General features: G+C 39.8%; 1 protein-coding gene across 1 annotated transcript in view; it reads left to right on the forward strand.

Annotated features, from left to right (window-relative positions):
* ARHGAP15 (Rho GTPase activating protein 15) overlaps nucleotides 1-13,626 on the forward strand; it is a 620,551-nt gene that overhangs the window by 483,632 nt on the left and 123,293 nt on the right. Inside the window, exon 12 of the mRNA XM_019735910.2 lies at nucleotides 5,359-5,493. Within this exon, the coding sequence (XP_019591469.1) occupies nucleotides 5,359-5,493 (135 nt within the window). The remainder of the gene's footprint in view (nucleotides 1-5,358; nucleotides 5,494-13,626) is intronic.

Below are 13,626 nucleotides of genomic sequence, written 5' to 3' on the forward strand. Positions count from 1 at the left end.
CCACTTTAATATCTAATCTTCCAGTTTGATTTTATGGCCAAACATATTATTATTTTTCAGATCTAGAGTCCCTCTGGCATCTCTCTCATTCATGATGTGACTTTTATGTATCCAGCAGGCCTTTCAGATAAGGTTTCCAAATGGTCATCTGTGCTGGAAGCAGATACCACATCCTTTCTGAGACTTTCACAATGTAGTAGGTTCTTGTCACTACATTAATGAAATCAGAGCTATTCTCTCCATATACTGAGAAAGCTGGGGTGTCTTTTTCTCTTTTTTTATTGCAGCAATGAAATAAAAGTTAGAAAGAGGTTTTAAAAGTGCCATGGAAAAAAATTACAAGGTAAAAATGCATTTGTTTTTTAATACAAAAGGAAGTACCTCTTTACTCTTATGTTACTGTTCTATTCTGGATAGTTCAAGTTATCTGCAGCCAACACTGGGTTAATAGAGTGAGTTTAGTTAAAATCAGACCTGATATGGAAACTTCTGGCTACACCCATCTATAGAGTCATACAAGAGGAAAGTGAGTAAACGATTCATGATGTTTGTTTGTTTGTTTGTTTGTTTGTTTATTTTTGGTTGCCGCACTGGGAGGAAGGTGCTACTGGAATCTAGTGGGTACAGGCCAGGAATGCTACTAAATATCCTGCAATGCAGAGGGCTGCCCCCTCACAACAAAGAATTTATTAGTGATATTTAAATGTGCCTTTTTCCTTAGAAATTACCATAACCTACTGTGGCTATCAAAGGTCCATATTTCAGTTCTTATTTTTAAGAAAGAGTGTTCCTAGTAGCTATTGTCATTTTTTTTTCTTTCATGTAAAATTGTTTTTAGCTTGATGTAGATACATGTTTACTTAAAACAAAAATAAAAATACACAGAAAACCCTCCAAGAAAGGGCATTTCAAGATGGCCTAGTTTGGATACATTTAGATATATTTTTTTGTAATCTCATAAAAGTCACACAGTATTTGTTTTCTAGAACTTAACCTATCTTCAATTCTGTTTAAATGCTTTAAACCAAAGCCATGATCAAAATTAATTAAAGACAACCTAATTAGAAGGCCTGGAGAAACCAGCATAGATTATCAGAGTGAAGATTGTGGCTATCTGGATCCAACCAGACTTCTTCATAGTATTGGATTCTAGTGTGTAAAGTTTTCATTGATTTCATATGACAAATTACATCACGCTGAGGTAAATCTGCTAAAATAACCAGGATGGTTTATGCATGATGTTTGTTCGGTATTTCAATTGCCTTAATCCCTTACGTAGTTTGCCTTTTTGGCCTTTATTTGCCTTCCCCATCATAACGGCGTCTTGGATATGTTTGTTTCCTAGCGCTTTCCAAATATTTTTCAGATATGTTTTCTCATTTGATACCAACAAGTATCCTTCTATCTTCATTTCACAAATAAACAGATATACAATAAATTAATTGTAAATCCAGGCCTGGTGTTTTGTGCAATGTTTCCCATTTTATCATATTTCCTCTTTACCCCATCACCACACAACAATTTGTTCCGTCTTCTGCCCCTTTTCTAGTGTGGTTTCTTTTTATTCCAATTTGTTTTATATCTGTGTATATAAGATTCTCTTCCTTCTATAAATTGGTAATTACAAAACATCAGTCAGTTGACAGGTAAAAGCAGTCTCAAGTAAGACATTTAGGGATGAAATGAAGTAATAGTGAATCTACTACCACTTGCAATTATTATTTACTTGCTTTTTCCCTTTCAGCTTCTGTCAGCAAAGATTAAGTCTGAACATAGTGGTTTTTCAGGGGCTTATTGGCTCCTTATCCTGGGTTCATCACTTGTCAGCCATGGAAAAGTTACTTAAGCTACCCATGCCTCACGTTCCCTATCTGTGTAATGGAGATGATGATAACAATGTCATTGAGCTCATTTCCTGATTGAAAAAATTATATTAGACAATGAATGTCAAGTTCATAGTGTAGTCCCTAGCATACAGTAAGCACTAAATAATTGTTGGTTATTGTTTTTATTGCAAAGCACCCTGAAAGGTGGTCATGTGAATTTTGTTCTGTACAGGGTTTTTATTTTGTCAATAAAAATTACTAACTTTTAAGGTCATATTAAAAAAATGTCCTTATGTGTGTATCTAGCTTTCTAGTTCTCTGCCTACCTACAGTAAACTTCATAAATCATATTTATTGAGCAACTTCTATAGACTCTTACAGGCTTCATTGAGGTGGTTCTCAACTGGGGATAACTTTGCACCACCAAGAGATATTTGGCAATATCTGGAGATAATTTTCATCATCACCACTGAGAAGTGTTACTGGCAGCAGGTGGCTTAAGGCCAGGGATGCTTCTGAACATCCAAGAAGGCACAGGACAGCCCCCACAACAAAGAATTATCCAGCCCCAAATGTCAATAGTGCATCACTGTTGAGAAACCCTGCTCTACTGGAAAAGGAAGAAGCATAGAACTTCATCACTGTTAGCACTTTACTTAGAAAATGCCTATCAAATAGTACAAATGTATTGGAGGATCCCAAATGTAAGGATCCCTGTTAACACCAAGATGGGATTATGGTCATTTCATCTTGAGAACTGGCTAGAATCATGAGGAGGCATATAAATATGGACATAACTGTATGTTTAGATAAATCACAGTGGCCTTGAAAAATATGCCTTAAAGCTCTCTGGTTTACAAGGAATCTTAACCTTGGTTGCTTATGAAAAAAATTTAATATAAAAATTAGATATTATATTCCAAAAGAATATTTCCAACTACTTGCCATGTTATTTCTTTAAGCTACTTGGTAAAGGGCTACAAATTGTTTTTGTTTTGTTTTAATTTTAAATGAAGACTACATAGATATCTATAGAAGGAATGCAGGTTTAAGTAACACAAGGTGATACTGATATTATATGGCATTTCTAGTGGGCATAATCAAATGGTACTTATTAATTGGTAAATTTTTTATGCATATTGAAATATTCTGTTTTCATAATCATTTCAATTAACTGATGATTATGTGGAGGTGAATAATATCAATGGTATTTGCCTTTGGTTATGCAATTATTTGTTATTGTTTTCTTGCTCAAGATGAAATCATTCTGTTGTACCTGAACACTCTCCTTTGACAATCTCAAACCTATGTATCATAATGGCTTCTTATGTTGGACTTTTCTGATAAATTTTTGGTAGAGATAGTTGTGTGTGTGTGTGTGTGTGTGTGTGTGTGTGTGTGTGTGTTTAGGTTTCCACTTAAAGTTCAGTGCCAAAGCTACAGTACTTACACATTTTCTAAATGTGTTTTAAGCAATAAGTTGTACAACATTTTTAGAACATGTGTTAAGCTATTTCTCTAAGAATGAAGCTCTTAACAAAACATAAGCACTCTGCATGAGATCTTAGCAGCAAAGTGCTTAAAAGATAAAGTAAGAATTGGTACCATGGGAAGAACACCAGCTGTAGAGCGCTCAGGTCCATTATGAGAAGTATGGTAGTGGGTAGGGAGAAAATGATTTAATCAGGAGTAAAACCAATTTTATTATGAGGGCACGCAGGGGGTGTGGCACCATAGTGAGAGGGACATTTCAAAATATCTGACAGATTTCAACAATGTGAAAACCCCGTTCTTTAAAGTGACAGTAAACCCCATCAGGTCTCCCTTTTTGATGCTATTGTTAACAGTTGACTGTTTAAAGCTGGCCTGCTAAGATGCTGTCGTCCTATTTCAATAGTGTGTAACCAAATAAAAGACTAATTGTTGAAATACAATCAATCAAAAATGATTGCAGGGCAGAAAGAAGGTCTCCTCTGCTGATTTTGTTGTAGATCATATTATTGTGTTATGATTGAGGTAAAAATGAAGATTGAAAAGGAAGAAAAATAAATAGCCCATCTGAAATACACAGACCCACCTTCAGTCCTTCTCATCGCAAACATTCTGTTGAGCAGGACCGTCACTTAGTAGCCCTGGAAATAGATTGAGAAAGAAAGATATGATAAAGATTCCGTCTAATATTTTTAAAAGGACAGGAACGCTATTAGCAAAACAACCCATGCAGAGATTCCCTACGGTGACAATTCTCAGCTTTTTTATATTTTTGGTTCAAATTCTCCTCTGAGTTAGTAAAACTGACACCACGGGGCATGTGAATGTGAGACCAATACATTGGTAAAGAAACAAAATTCCAGTTGACCAAAATACCTGTTAAGTTCTTGCCAGGATATTCAGCTTTTCAGTTAATCCTCAGGGTGTCTAAACTGATTAGCTTTGTTTTCATTAAGCCCAGAATCCAAATTTTTTTTCATGTCACACGTTTAGAAAGACAAATACTATAGATCAGCAGCCTTGCTTTTGTGTCTTGCGTCCTTTTAATTGTATGTAAAGCTGTCACTTTCAGACTTGATTATATACACTCCTTGGGTGAAAATGATTCCAGGCTTTCATATTGAAGGCCAAAAGGGAAAAAAACAAAACAAAACAAAACCAACAATTGCCCAGCATCTCTTTATTTCTTCTAAAAACTTCATTTTGGCATTTATTTTCTTTAATATTTAAATGTCTCAACTCACTCAAGCTTCCCAAGCAAGTATTTCTGTTGTTTGTAAGAGGAGTTGGTAAGCACTTGTGGTTTGTCTTCAGTGTGTTATAATTTTTGACAGCTTTGCATAGCCTATGCAGGCCAACAGGGGTCTGTCTAATATTGTTGCTGGGTACATTTTCCTCACTGAGATGAAAACTACAAAAAAAAAAAAAAAGATATTTTTGAAGCAGTAAGAAGGAATTAATATCCTTTCTCACTCAGTATTCTATTCCTTGCTGACTTTATATTCAGCAAAAAAAAAAGGGGGGGTGGGTGGGAGAAAAGTGTTACCCATTATTCCCTTGTACATAGCAAGGCTAACACATGTAAAGCAATAACTCATTTTCTATTGCCATGTTTAGCATATGTCTCCTGTTGGCTCAGCAAGGCCTTTAGGCCGGTCCCTTGAGCCGGCCATCATTGGCAACTCTTAGCCCCTCGGCCTCAAAACCAAATAGCTTTGAATCACATTGAGCTGTGATGCTAATTTTCATACTGATGCATTATGGGAATAAATGTATCTGACATACTGTGTCAATGGCACTGTCTCTTTGTGTCTCTTGTTTTTTTGTTAGCTGCATTCCTACAGATGGTATTCCATTGAAAATGTTCCCTTCCTACGGAAAAAGGGAAGGGGAAAAAAAAAACATGCACAGCACCAAACCTCTAGGTGCAGAAGGTTGTTAACGGTTGCTGATGATAGTAGGCAAACATTAACATAATAATTAGTGTCTTGTAATTGTTTCATTAAAACCAGTTGTTCCATTTCTCCTCGTGTTTTCCCAGAAGAGAAGCTGAATTTGGACGACAGCCAGTGGGAGGACATCCACGTTGTCACCGGAGCACTGAAGATGTTTTTCCGGGAGCTGCCTGAGCCGCTCTTCCCTTACAGCTTCTTTGAGCGGTTTCTGGAAGCGATCAGTAAGTAACTCACACACAGGAGCGGTTAGTGGAATAAGCTGGCAGCGTGGAATTATTAAGTAAATAATAAGAATGACGATAATAGCAATCATAGAGATAATAATATCCCCAACGCTCCACTTCTTTCATTTTAGTGTTTGTGTTTTTGATGGCTTATTTTTATTTCGGGCCCTGTAATAGTATCTAAGGGTTGTTGTGTTTTTTTTTGTCTTTTTGGTTTTTGTTTCTTAAATAAGGAAAAAAAAAAAAAAAAAGAATACAGCATTCTATTTAGAGTGGCCGATTTTCAACCAAGCCTCCTCAAATGAAAATAGCTTCTCGTGGAATCTGTTTTAAAGGGGTCACCTTTGGTATCCCCCAGCCTCCACCTTTATACTTTCAGATCTGTGTAAATTCAACCAAGTACAAAGGGATCTTTAAAAAGAACTTCAGTGAATTAAATATTACATTTCACCAAAGAGGTGTTAAATCATCAAATGAGGCAGCACCTTCTCTTGGTTCGCTCACCTTTCACCCCCCAGCATTACTAAATAGTCAACTACAGTTTGCTTATAAGCAGTGTGAGTATTCAATTAAGTGATGGCAAAATGTCTTCTGTTAAACTGGTGACTTTTATGAGAGGTTGGGGTATATCATTTACTGGCCAGTAGTCATTGTACACTTCATGAAGCTTCCGTTTCTATTATGTTCTCATCCATAAAACACATACATACACACACTGAAGTAAAAATGAATGAATGAAAATCTCTCTAAATGCAAGGAAACTTCTGCTATTGATTCTTGGAGAAGCAACTACTAGTTTATCTCTGAATTGAATAGCTTAGGGTACACTTACTATAATTGTGACAGCTTGGAAAAAAAGTTTCCTGGCAAGTAAGCTGATTCAAGGAAGAAAAAGAAAAAAACAAGAAAGGTAAAATTAAAAAGCTTACAAGCCTAGCAGGAGCTTAATTAAAGTCCAAACAAGAAAAATCTCCAAGAAAAAAAAAAAATGCTCTACTTAGGAGGTCTGATCTTAGCTGGTGGTGTGTGCCATGTTTCCATCAGTGGGAGTGGGGATTTGGGGAGCCCATGTTGGAGAACAGCCCCTCAATATGCCCTTTATTCTGTGTTTTATTTCACAAAAGTCTTCATACTTGTTTAAAGCTCCGGCAAAGTGATATCAAAAAGAATAAAGCAGAGTTTCTTCTTCTCCCAAGATGTTTCTCTTGTTGCCTGCTCACAATTTCAGCTTGTCTTGTTGTTGAATATAGGAGCAGTGTCCTAACTATGGGTTTGAGGTGAGGCTGGAGCTCTTATCCCATCATAACATTTCATGTCATGCTTCCTCTCCTTCTCAGGAAGAATGAATGGTATTTTATAGTTCCCAGTCCCTCTGAACTTCTTTTTAGAAGGAAGAATACACAAAAAGAATAAATAAGCATGCATTTCTATAACAGCTTGTTCTGATATTCTGTCCTGGAACACGTGAGCAGGAAAGATGACTCACAATTATAGGACAGTGTTCTGATAGGAAATAGGGGAGGCTTGCATTTGGGCACCTATCTTTGTGTAGATGTAAAGAAGTCATACAAATTTCACAACATGGTCCCCATACTTTTAAGTGAAATGATCTTACTTGGTCGCATACTTGTACATGTGCTGATTTGAGGGCTGTGATCTGGAAGAGCCATCATTTAAGCTTCCCTTAGTTCTCCTGATTCTAAAGATACTAGGCCAGCCTTTCCCTTTGCTTAAGAGACATGGGAAACAGGTCCTCAGAACCCAGGTGAGGATACATTCTTTGAATTCCCATAAACAGTAGGACAATCTCTGTACTGTCATAAGACTCAGGTCCAGACTGGACAGAATTTCGGAAGCACTGCCATGATCAGAACAAGGCAAAACTGAGATGGAAGCTGTTGCCAACATCCATAAAATGGATGATAGTAAGAATGAATGAGATGGTCCTCAGAAAAGGCTTGTTAACATGTGAGAGACTGTGTGAATGCTAACGGTGTTTCTCTAGACATGCTGTATTTGAGAAAGCAATCTAGATGTGAAGAGACAAGAGACTTTTCCTTCATTGTTCAAGCAAGGAGAGTCAAGCTGAGCAACCGTGCCTTACCTAACTCAGGATGGTACTTTCCATTTATTAATATGCAAAATGGAGGGACTAAGTGACAGGGTACTATGTCTGAGAAATATGTTATGATGCTGGACAGAGGCCTGTGTTTACTAACTTATGTATTTCTGGCATCACCTTGAAGTTAGTTCTTGTGTTCTCAACTCAGCTCTAGGTTGCAGTTCATATTTAAATAGCCTTAAGAAATGGGAGAATGGCCACCTAGTTCCTTGGCAATGGTAAAAACACACAAGAGGAGGTACTTTTACCCCACTGTGCACCAATTGAGAAAAAAAATAAATCTTTGAAAACATAAATACAAAGACAGAGGGGGCTTAAGCGTTATCATAGCTCTCACTACCTCCTGTAAAATCTATATAGTGAGAAGCTCAACAGACCTGTCCACAAGTTCCTGGCTTTTTATAAAAGGAATAAACTGGGAATCAAGCAGGTAAAGTAAATTCACAGGGGAGGTGATCAGGTATGTTGACTATGGGCCTCTTTGGCCATTTTCATCCCTCACCTTTGTGCTCTGTACCATAAGAAGCTTGTATTTCACAGGTGCTCTGAGGGCCATCCTCCTGCTGTGGCCGCCAGTGGAAGCCACGAGCAGTAGAGAGCAGAAAGGGGACAGAAAAGGCCAGCCACCCCCCCAACCTTTGCCCACATGCTTCAGGGAGCTTCTCTGTCTGAGGATGCGTCCCTTCCATGGTGTCAGCGTGGCCTGGACAGGTCCACTCTGGTTCCCGCTTCCATCTTACGATGTGGCTCCTCCTCTCTTGGCCCCTCCATCCTGGTCGTGGCTTCCTGCAATGGCTGGTCTCATGGTTACTTCTGCCTTCTTTATTTGGCTCTTGGCTTCTTCATCACATGGGTAACCAGTTCTCTGCATCAAAATAATTTGCTCTGTTGGTGTAAATACTTGAAGTGGTTTCTGTTCTTTGGTTTAAACACTAGCAGAACACCATGCCAGGCAATGATATGGTTCACGTAGTTATAGCATGATTTCCCTTTCCGGTCTCACTACCCCCAAGCCCAGTTTGTGAAGGCTTCATGTTTTCACTTCATCCCAAATTGAGAGCTCTGTTACCCTTTTATGATAGATTTAAAAGGTGATTAGACCAAAGGAATTTTACATCCAACTGGAACGCTTTATCTCTGAGGAGGAAATTTTATTTCATGTACAAGCAATTAATGACTACTTATGCTATTTGAATTACTGTTAATTTTCTTTATATGTTTGAAAGTCATCATTACATATTCCAAGAAAAAAGAACAGAAGGCATTTACTTTTTAAAATTGTTTCTTTTTGGACCAAAAGCAAATATTAATATGAGAAGAACCTGCAATTGCCATAGTGATCCCCTGTCTGATAACACCCACTGGGGTAACGAAAACACTAGAGATTGTTTTATATTTCAGAATCCAAGTACTGTAGTTATTGATCTGAAATTCTATACTTAAGGTCAGTGCAACTGGGTCACCTGCAGGTTTTTTCGTGAGGATTTAACCCACTGACTGCAATGACTAATTCCCTGGAAATGACTTGTGCTAACGGCATTATTAGTACAGTAAATATGAACTTGGAACAAAAACACAACTATAGAGTTTTATGATAGGTGATGCAATCTGTGGGTAAAGACCTGCAGGGGTCTGGACATTTCCAGTACATTGAAATCCTAGGAAATGTATTAAGTTTACCTCTATCCCCAATGTTTTTTTTCTGGTAACTCTACAGATCCAAAGAAAAGAGACACAAACCAGTGTCTTTTCTATTTTGATATCTGCATTTTCCCAAAATTCCTGGGAGATGGAAAGAAAAGAGAAAAACTCATTGCATTTTTTACAATTATCTCATTACTTTTTTTTTTTTTTCCCTGAGAATAACAAAGCAGCAGCTATTGGAAAAGTGGAAAAATTGTGTGGAAAATAATTTCTAGCTAATATGTTTATGAGAATCAAATAAAATAATGTTTTCCTTATTCTATATTAGATGCTAGATAAACGATTTGAAATACATTTATTTTTCAGAGTAATAAAGTAAGTCACAAAATATTTCCCAAGTTCACATGGCTCAAAAGATTAAACTTAGCATTCAACTTCAGACTCTAAAACATAAATACTTTCCATCATCCTACATTGCCTTTCTGGGAATGTTTATCTAAAAGAAATCTTACTCGAAAAATAAGTAACTAGCTGTTGCCAAATATCTGACTGTTACATTACCGTATATAAGACCTATAAGTCCTCTATCAGTCTATGTAAGACCACAAGCGTATCTATCTTTTTTTTTCAACCAAGGTTAGAATTAAATTAAATGATCAAAAATTTTAGTTTTGGGTTTTAGGTTAAAAATAAGATAGAGCTTTCCAAGAGTGAGCAATGTTTCAATATTTATTACTAGATACTAAAGTCATCAAGGCTTTAAATATTGCCCTCTCTGAGTCCATTTTTAACCCTCGACTATTTTTTTATAACTAATTGATCCACCATACCCTTTTGAAAATCATTTAGATATACACGTTATTTTCCTCTTTCATATGAGTAACTGTCATGCAGGAGATCCTGCTCGCTGCGCCATTTGTCGTGCGGGAGACCCTGCGGGGTCTCTGCTCCCGCTCCCCATACAAGAACGCAGGATATGGTGAGGCCAAAAAGGAACACCCACGGAGCCATAGGTAGGGGAGTCATACCACTTTATTCTCTCTGGCGGCACTATACTCTCACTGGAGGCTGGATACACACTGTCCGCAAACCGCCATCCACGCTTGCCAGCCCAGCCGCCATCTTCTTGCTAGCCCCATTCTTTCTCTCCTTTCTCTTTGCATAGCCACAGCAGTTATATTGTGGCCAATGGCTCACTGGTTACAGCTGACGGCCAACTAGCCACAGCTGATGGCCATGCAATCACAGTTGGCCATTTACTACCTGAGCCAACACCTTTCTATGTGAGGCCGAGAGCCTGGAAACTTCTCTCTGGGGCTCCGCCCCCACACTCCACCCCTACAGGCTCTCGCCTCACAATCTACGCGACAAGCGTCTTCCATGAGGGACCTGTGCGAGGAGCCTGGGGGTGAATGCAATATCCTGGACACAGCCAGGCTCTCTGGGCACAGCCAGGGTTTCTCAGGGCACCACCAGTGCTTCTGGGCACGGCCAGACTTCCTGGACTTCTTAGGGTACCACCTGTCTTCCCGGACACAGCCAGGGTTTCTCAGGGCACCACCAGTACTCCTGGGCACAGCCAGACTTCCTGGACTTCTTAGGGTACCACCTGTCTTCCCGGACACAGCCAGGGTTTCTCAGGGCACCACCAGTACTCCTGGGCACAGCCAGACTTCCTGGACTTCTTAGGGTACCACCTGTCTTCCCGGACACAGCCAGGGTTTCTCAGGGCACCACCAGTACTCCTGGGCACAGCCAGACTTCCTGGACTTCTTAGGGTACCACTAGTTTCCCCGGACACAGCTAGGATTTCTCAGGGCACTGCCACTTTCTCTGGGAACAGCCACACTTCCTGGACACAGCCAGGGCTTTCAGGGCACTGCCACTCTCTGTGGGCACAGCCACACTTCCTGGACACAGCCAGGGCTCTCAGGGCACTGCCACAGCCACACTTCCTGGACACAGCCAGGGCTCTCAGGGCACTGCCACAGCCACACTTCCTGGACACAGCCAGGGCTCTCAGGGCACTGCCACTCTCTCTGGGAACAGCCCGACTTCCTGGGCACAGCCAGGGTATCTTCAGGGCTCAGCCAAACTTCCTGGACTCAGCCAGGGCTCTACTCTCTCTGGGAACAGCCCGACTTCCTGGGCACAGCCAGGGTATCTTCAGGGCTCAGCCAGACTTCCTGGACTCAGCCAGGGCTCTCAGGGCACTGCCACTCTCTCTGTGCCTCTCAGGGTACCCTGCTGGAACAACAGCGACTCACAATCAAGGTGCTTACATATTCTCAATGGCGGCCAGTCAAGAGACAAAAGCAAATATCCCCCAGTTCCACTAACAACAGTTCCCAAACAAACAGTCAAGCGGTCCATTAAATTAGGGATGGAAGGCAATTCCCCATAGTCCATAGTCATTCACCAGGGCTGTCCTGGGGGTGAGGGATGACCTTGACCTCACCCTCATCTCCCACGGAGGACTCAGCAAGCGTTACCTCCTGGGACTACAAGTCCTGCATCCTCCAGGCTGCCTGAGCAGGAACTTCCCCGGCCCACAGGGCTGCAACGACCTTCGCTTTCTCCGGCCTGTGCTGGTTGGGGAACCGTCCACATCTTTCCACCTCTCCACGGGGCTCCATCTCTCCAGCAGCTGCATGGCTTTTCCTGTGCTGGTGGGAGAACCGTCCACGTCCTCCCACCCCTCCACGGGGGTCCAGCTCTCCGGCAGCTGCTCCTCCTGGTCTTCCTCAGGCTGGGTGTTCACATGCACAAACTGCTCCACCGTCCTTTGGAGAGCTTTGGCTGGCACCATATCCTGCCGACTACGCCATGTGTCGTGCGGGGGACCCTGCTCGCTGCGCCATTTGTCGTGCGGGAGACCCTGCGGGGTCTCTGCTCCCGCTCCCCATACAAGAACGCAGGATATGGTGAGGCCAAAAAGGAACACCCACGGAGCCATAGGTAGGGGAGTCATACCACTTTATTCTCTCTGGCGGCACTATACTCTCACTGGAGGCTGGATACACACTGTCCGCAAACCGCCATCCACGCTTGCCAGCCCAGCCGCCATCTTCTTGCTAGCCCCATTCTTTCTCTCCTTTCTCTTTGCATAGCCACAGCAGTTATATTGTGGCCAATGGCTCACTGGTTACAGCTGAAGAATCAAATAAAATAATGTTTTCCTTATTCTATATTAGATGCTAGATAAACGATTTGAAATACATTTATTTTTCAGAGTAATAAAGTAAGTCACAAAATATTTCCCAAGTTCACATGGCTCAAAAGATTAAACTTAGCATTCAACTTCAGACTCTAAAACATAAATACTTTCCATCATCCTACATTGCCTTTCTGGGAATGTTTATCTAAAAGAAATCTTACTCGAAAAATAAGTAACTAGCTGTTGCCAAATATCTGACTGTTACATTACCGTATATAAGACCTATAAGTCCTCTATCAGTCTATGTAAGACCACAAGCGTATCTATCTTTTTTTTTCAACCAAGGTTAGAATTAAATTAAATGATCAAAAATTTTAGTTTTGGGTTTTAGGTTAAAAATAAGATAGAGCTTTCCAAGAGTGAGCAATGTTTCAATATTTATTACTAGATACTAAAGTCATCAAGGCTTTAAATATTGCCCTCTCTGAGTCCATTTTTAACCCTCGACTATTTTTTTATAACTAATTGATCCACCATACCCTTTTGAAAATCATTTAGATATACACGTTATTTTCCTCTTTCATATGAGTAACACTTTCAAGCTTAAGTGTTATTAGTTTTCTTTTTTTTCAGTATTTCACATGTATCAAATTACAATATGCAACAAACCAAATTTTACAGAGGAGTTTATGACGAAAAGTGATGGATTGGGCCCTACCACTTCACAGGCCCAGGTTTACTCATAAAAGGAAACCTCATTTAACTATTTCAGTTTTAACCTCTTCTATTGGTTACGTTTATAACTCTGGATAACACATCTACTTCTTGGCTTATCAATTATGGATAATACCTAATATGAAAAATTGATTTATTCTATTCGACTTCCTCCAAAATTTGATAGTCATGTTATTATGTTTAGATGTTAAATAATACACATAATCCTATTTCTTATTTCATCAACATTAATCAATAGCTCCTAACTTCCTGTTGTAAAGTGAATGTATTTTACTTTCCACTTTCCCTTTACCTCTCTTCTTCATGGTCATTGGTCATTAACTTCTTTAAATTTTAGTGGTTGTTCTAAGTCTTCAGTGGTTTGACCAATTAGAAAACTAATAAGCAGCATTTATATTTGTGTTTTTATGAGTCTATAACACTGCCTCTCCTAGTGGATTCAAAAGATTTCTTCTCTTTGAGTTCACTGTCA

The sequence above is a fragment of the Rhinolophus sinicus genome, linkage group LG01, assembly GCF_036562045.2.
Source record: "Rhinolophus sinicus isolate RSC01 linkage group LG01, ASM3656204v1, whole genome shotgun sequence".
Taxonomy (NCBI): Eukaryota; Metazoa; Chordata; class Mammalia; order Chiroptera; family Rhinolophidae; genus Rhinolophus; species Rhinolophus sinicus.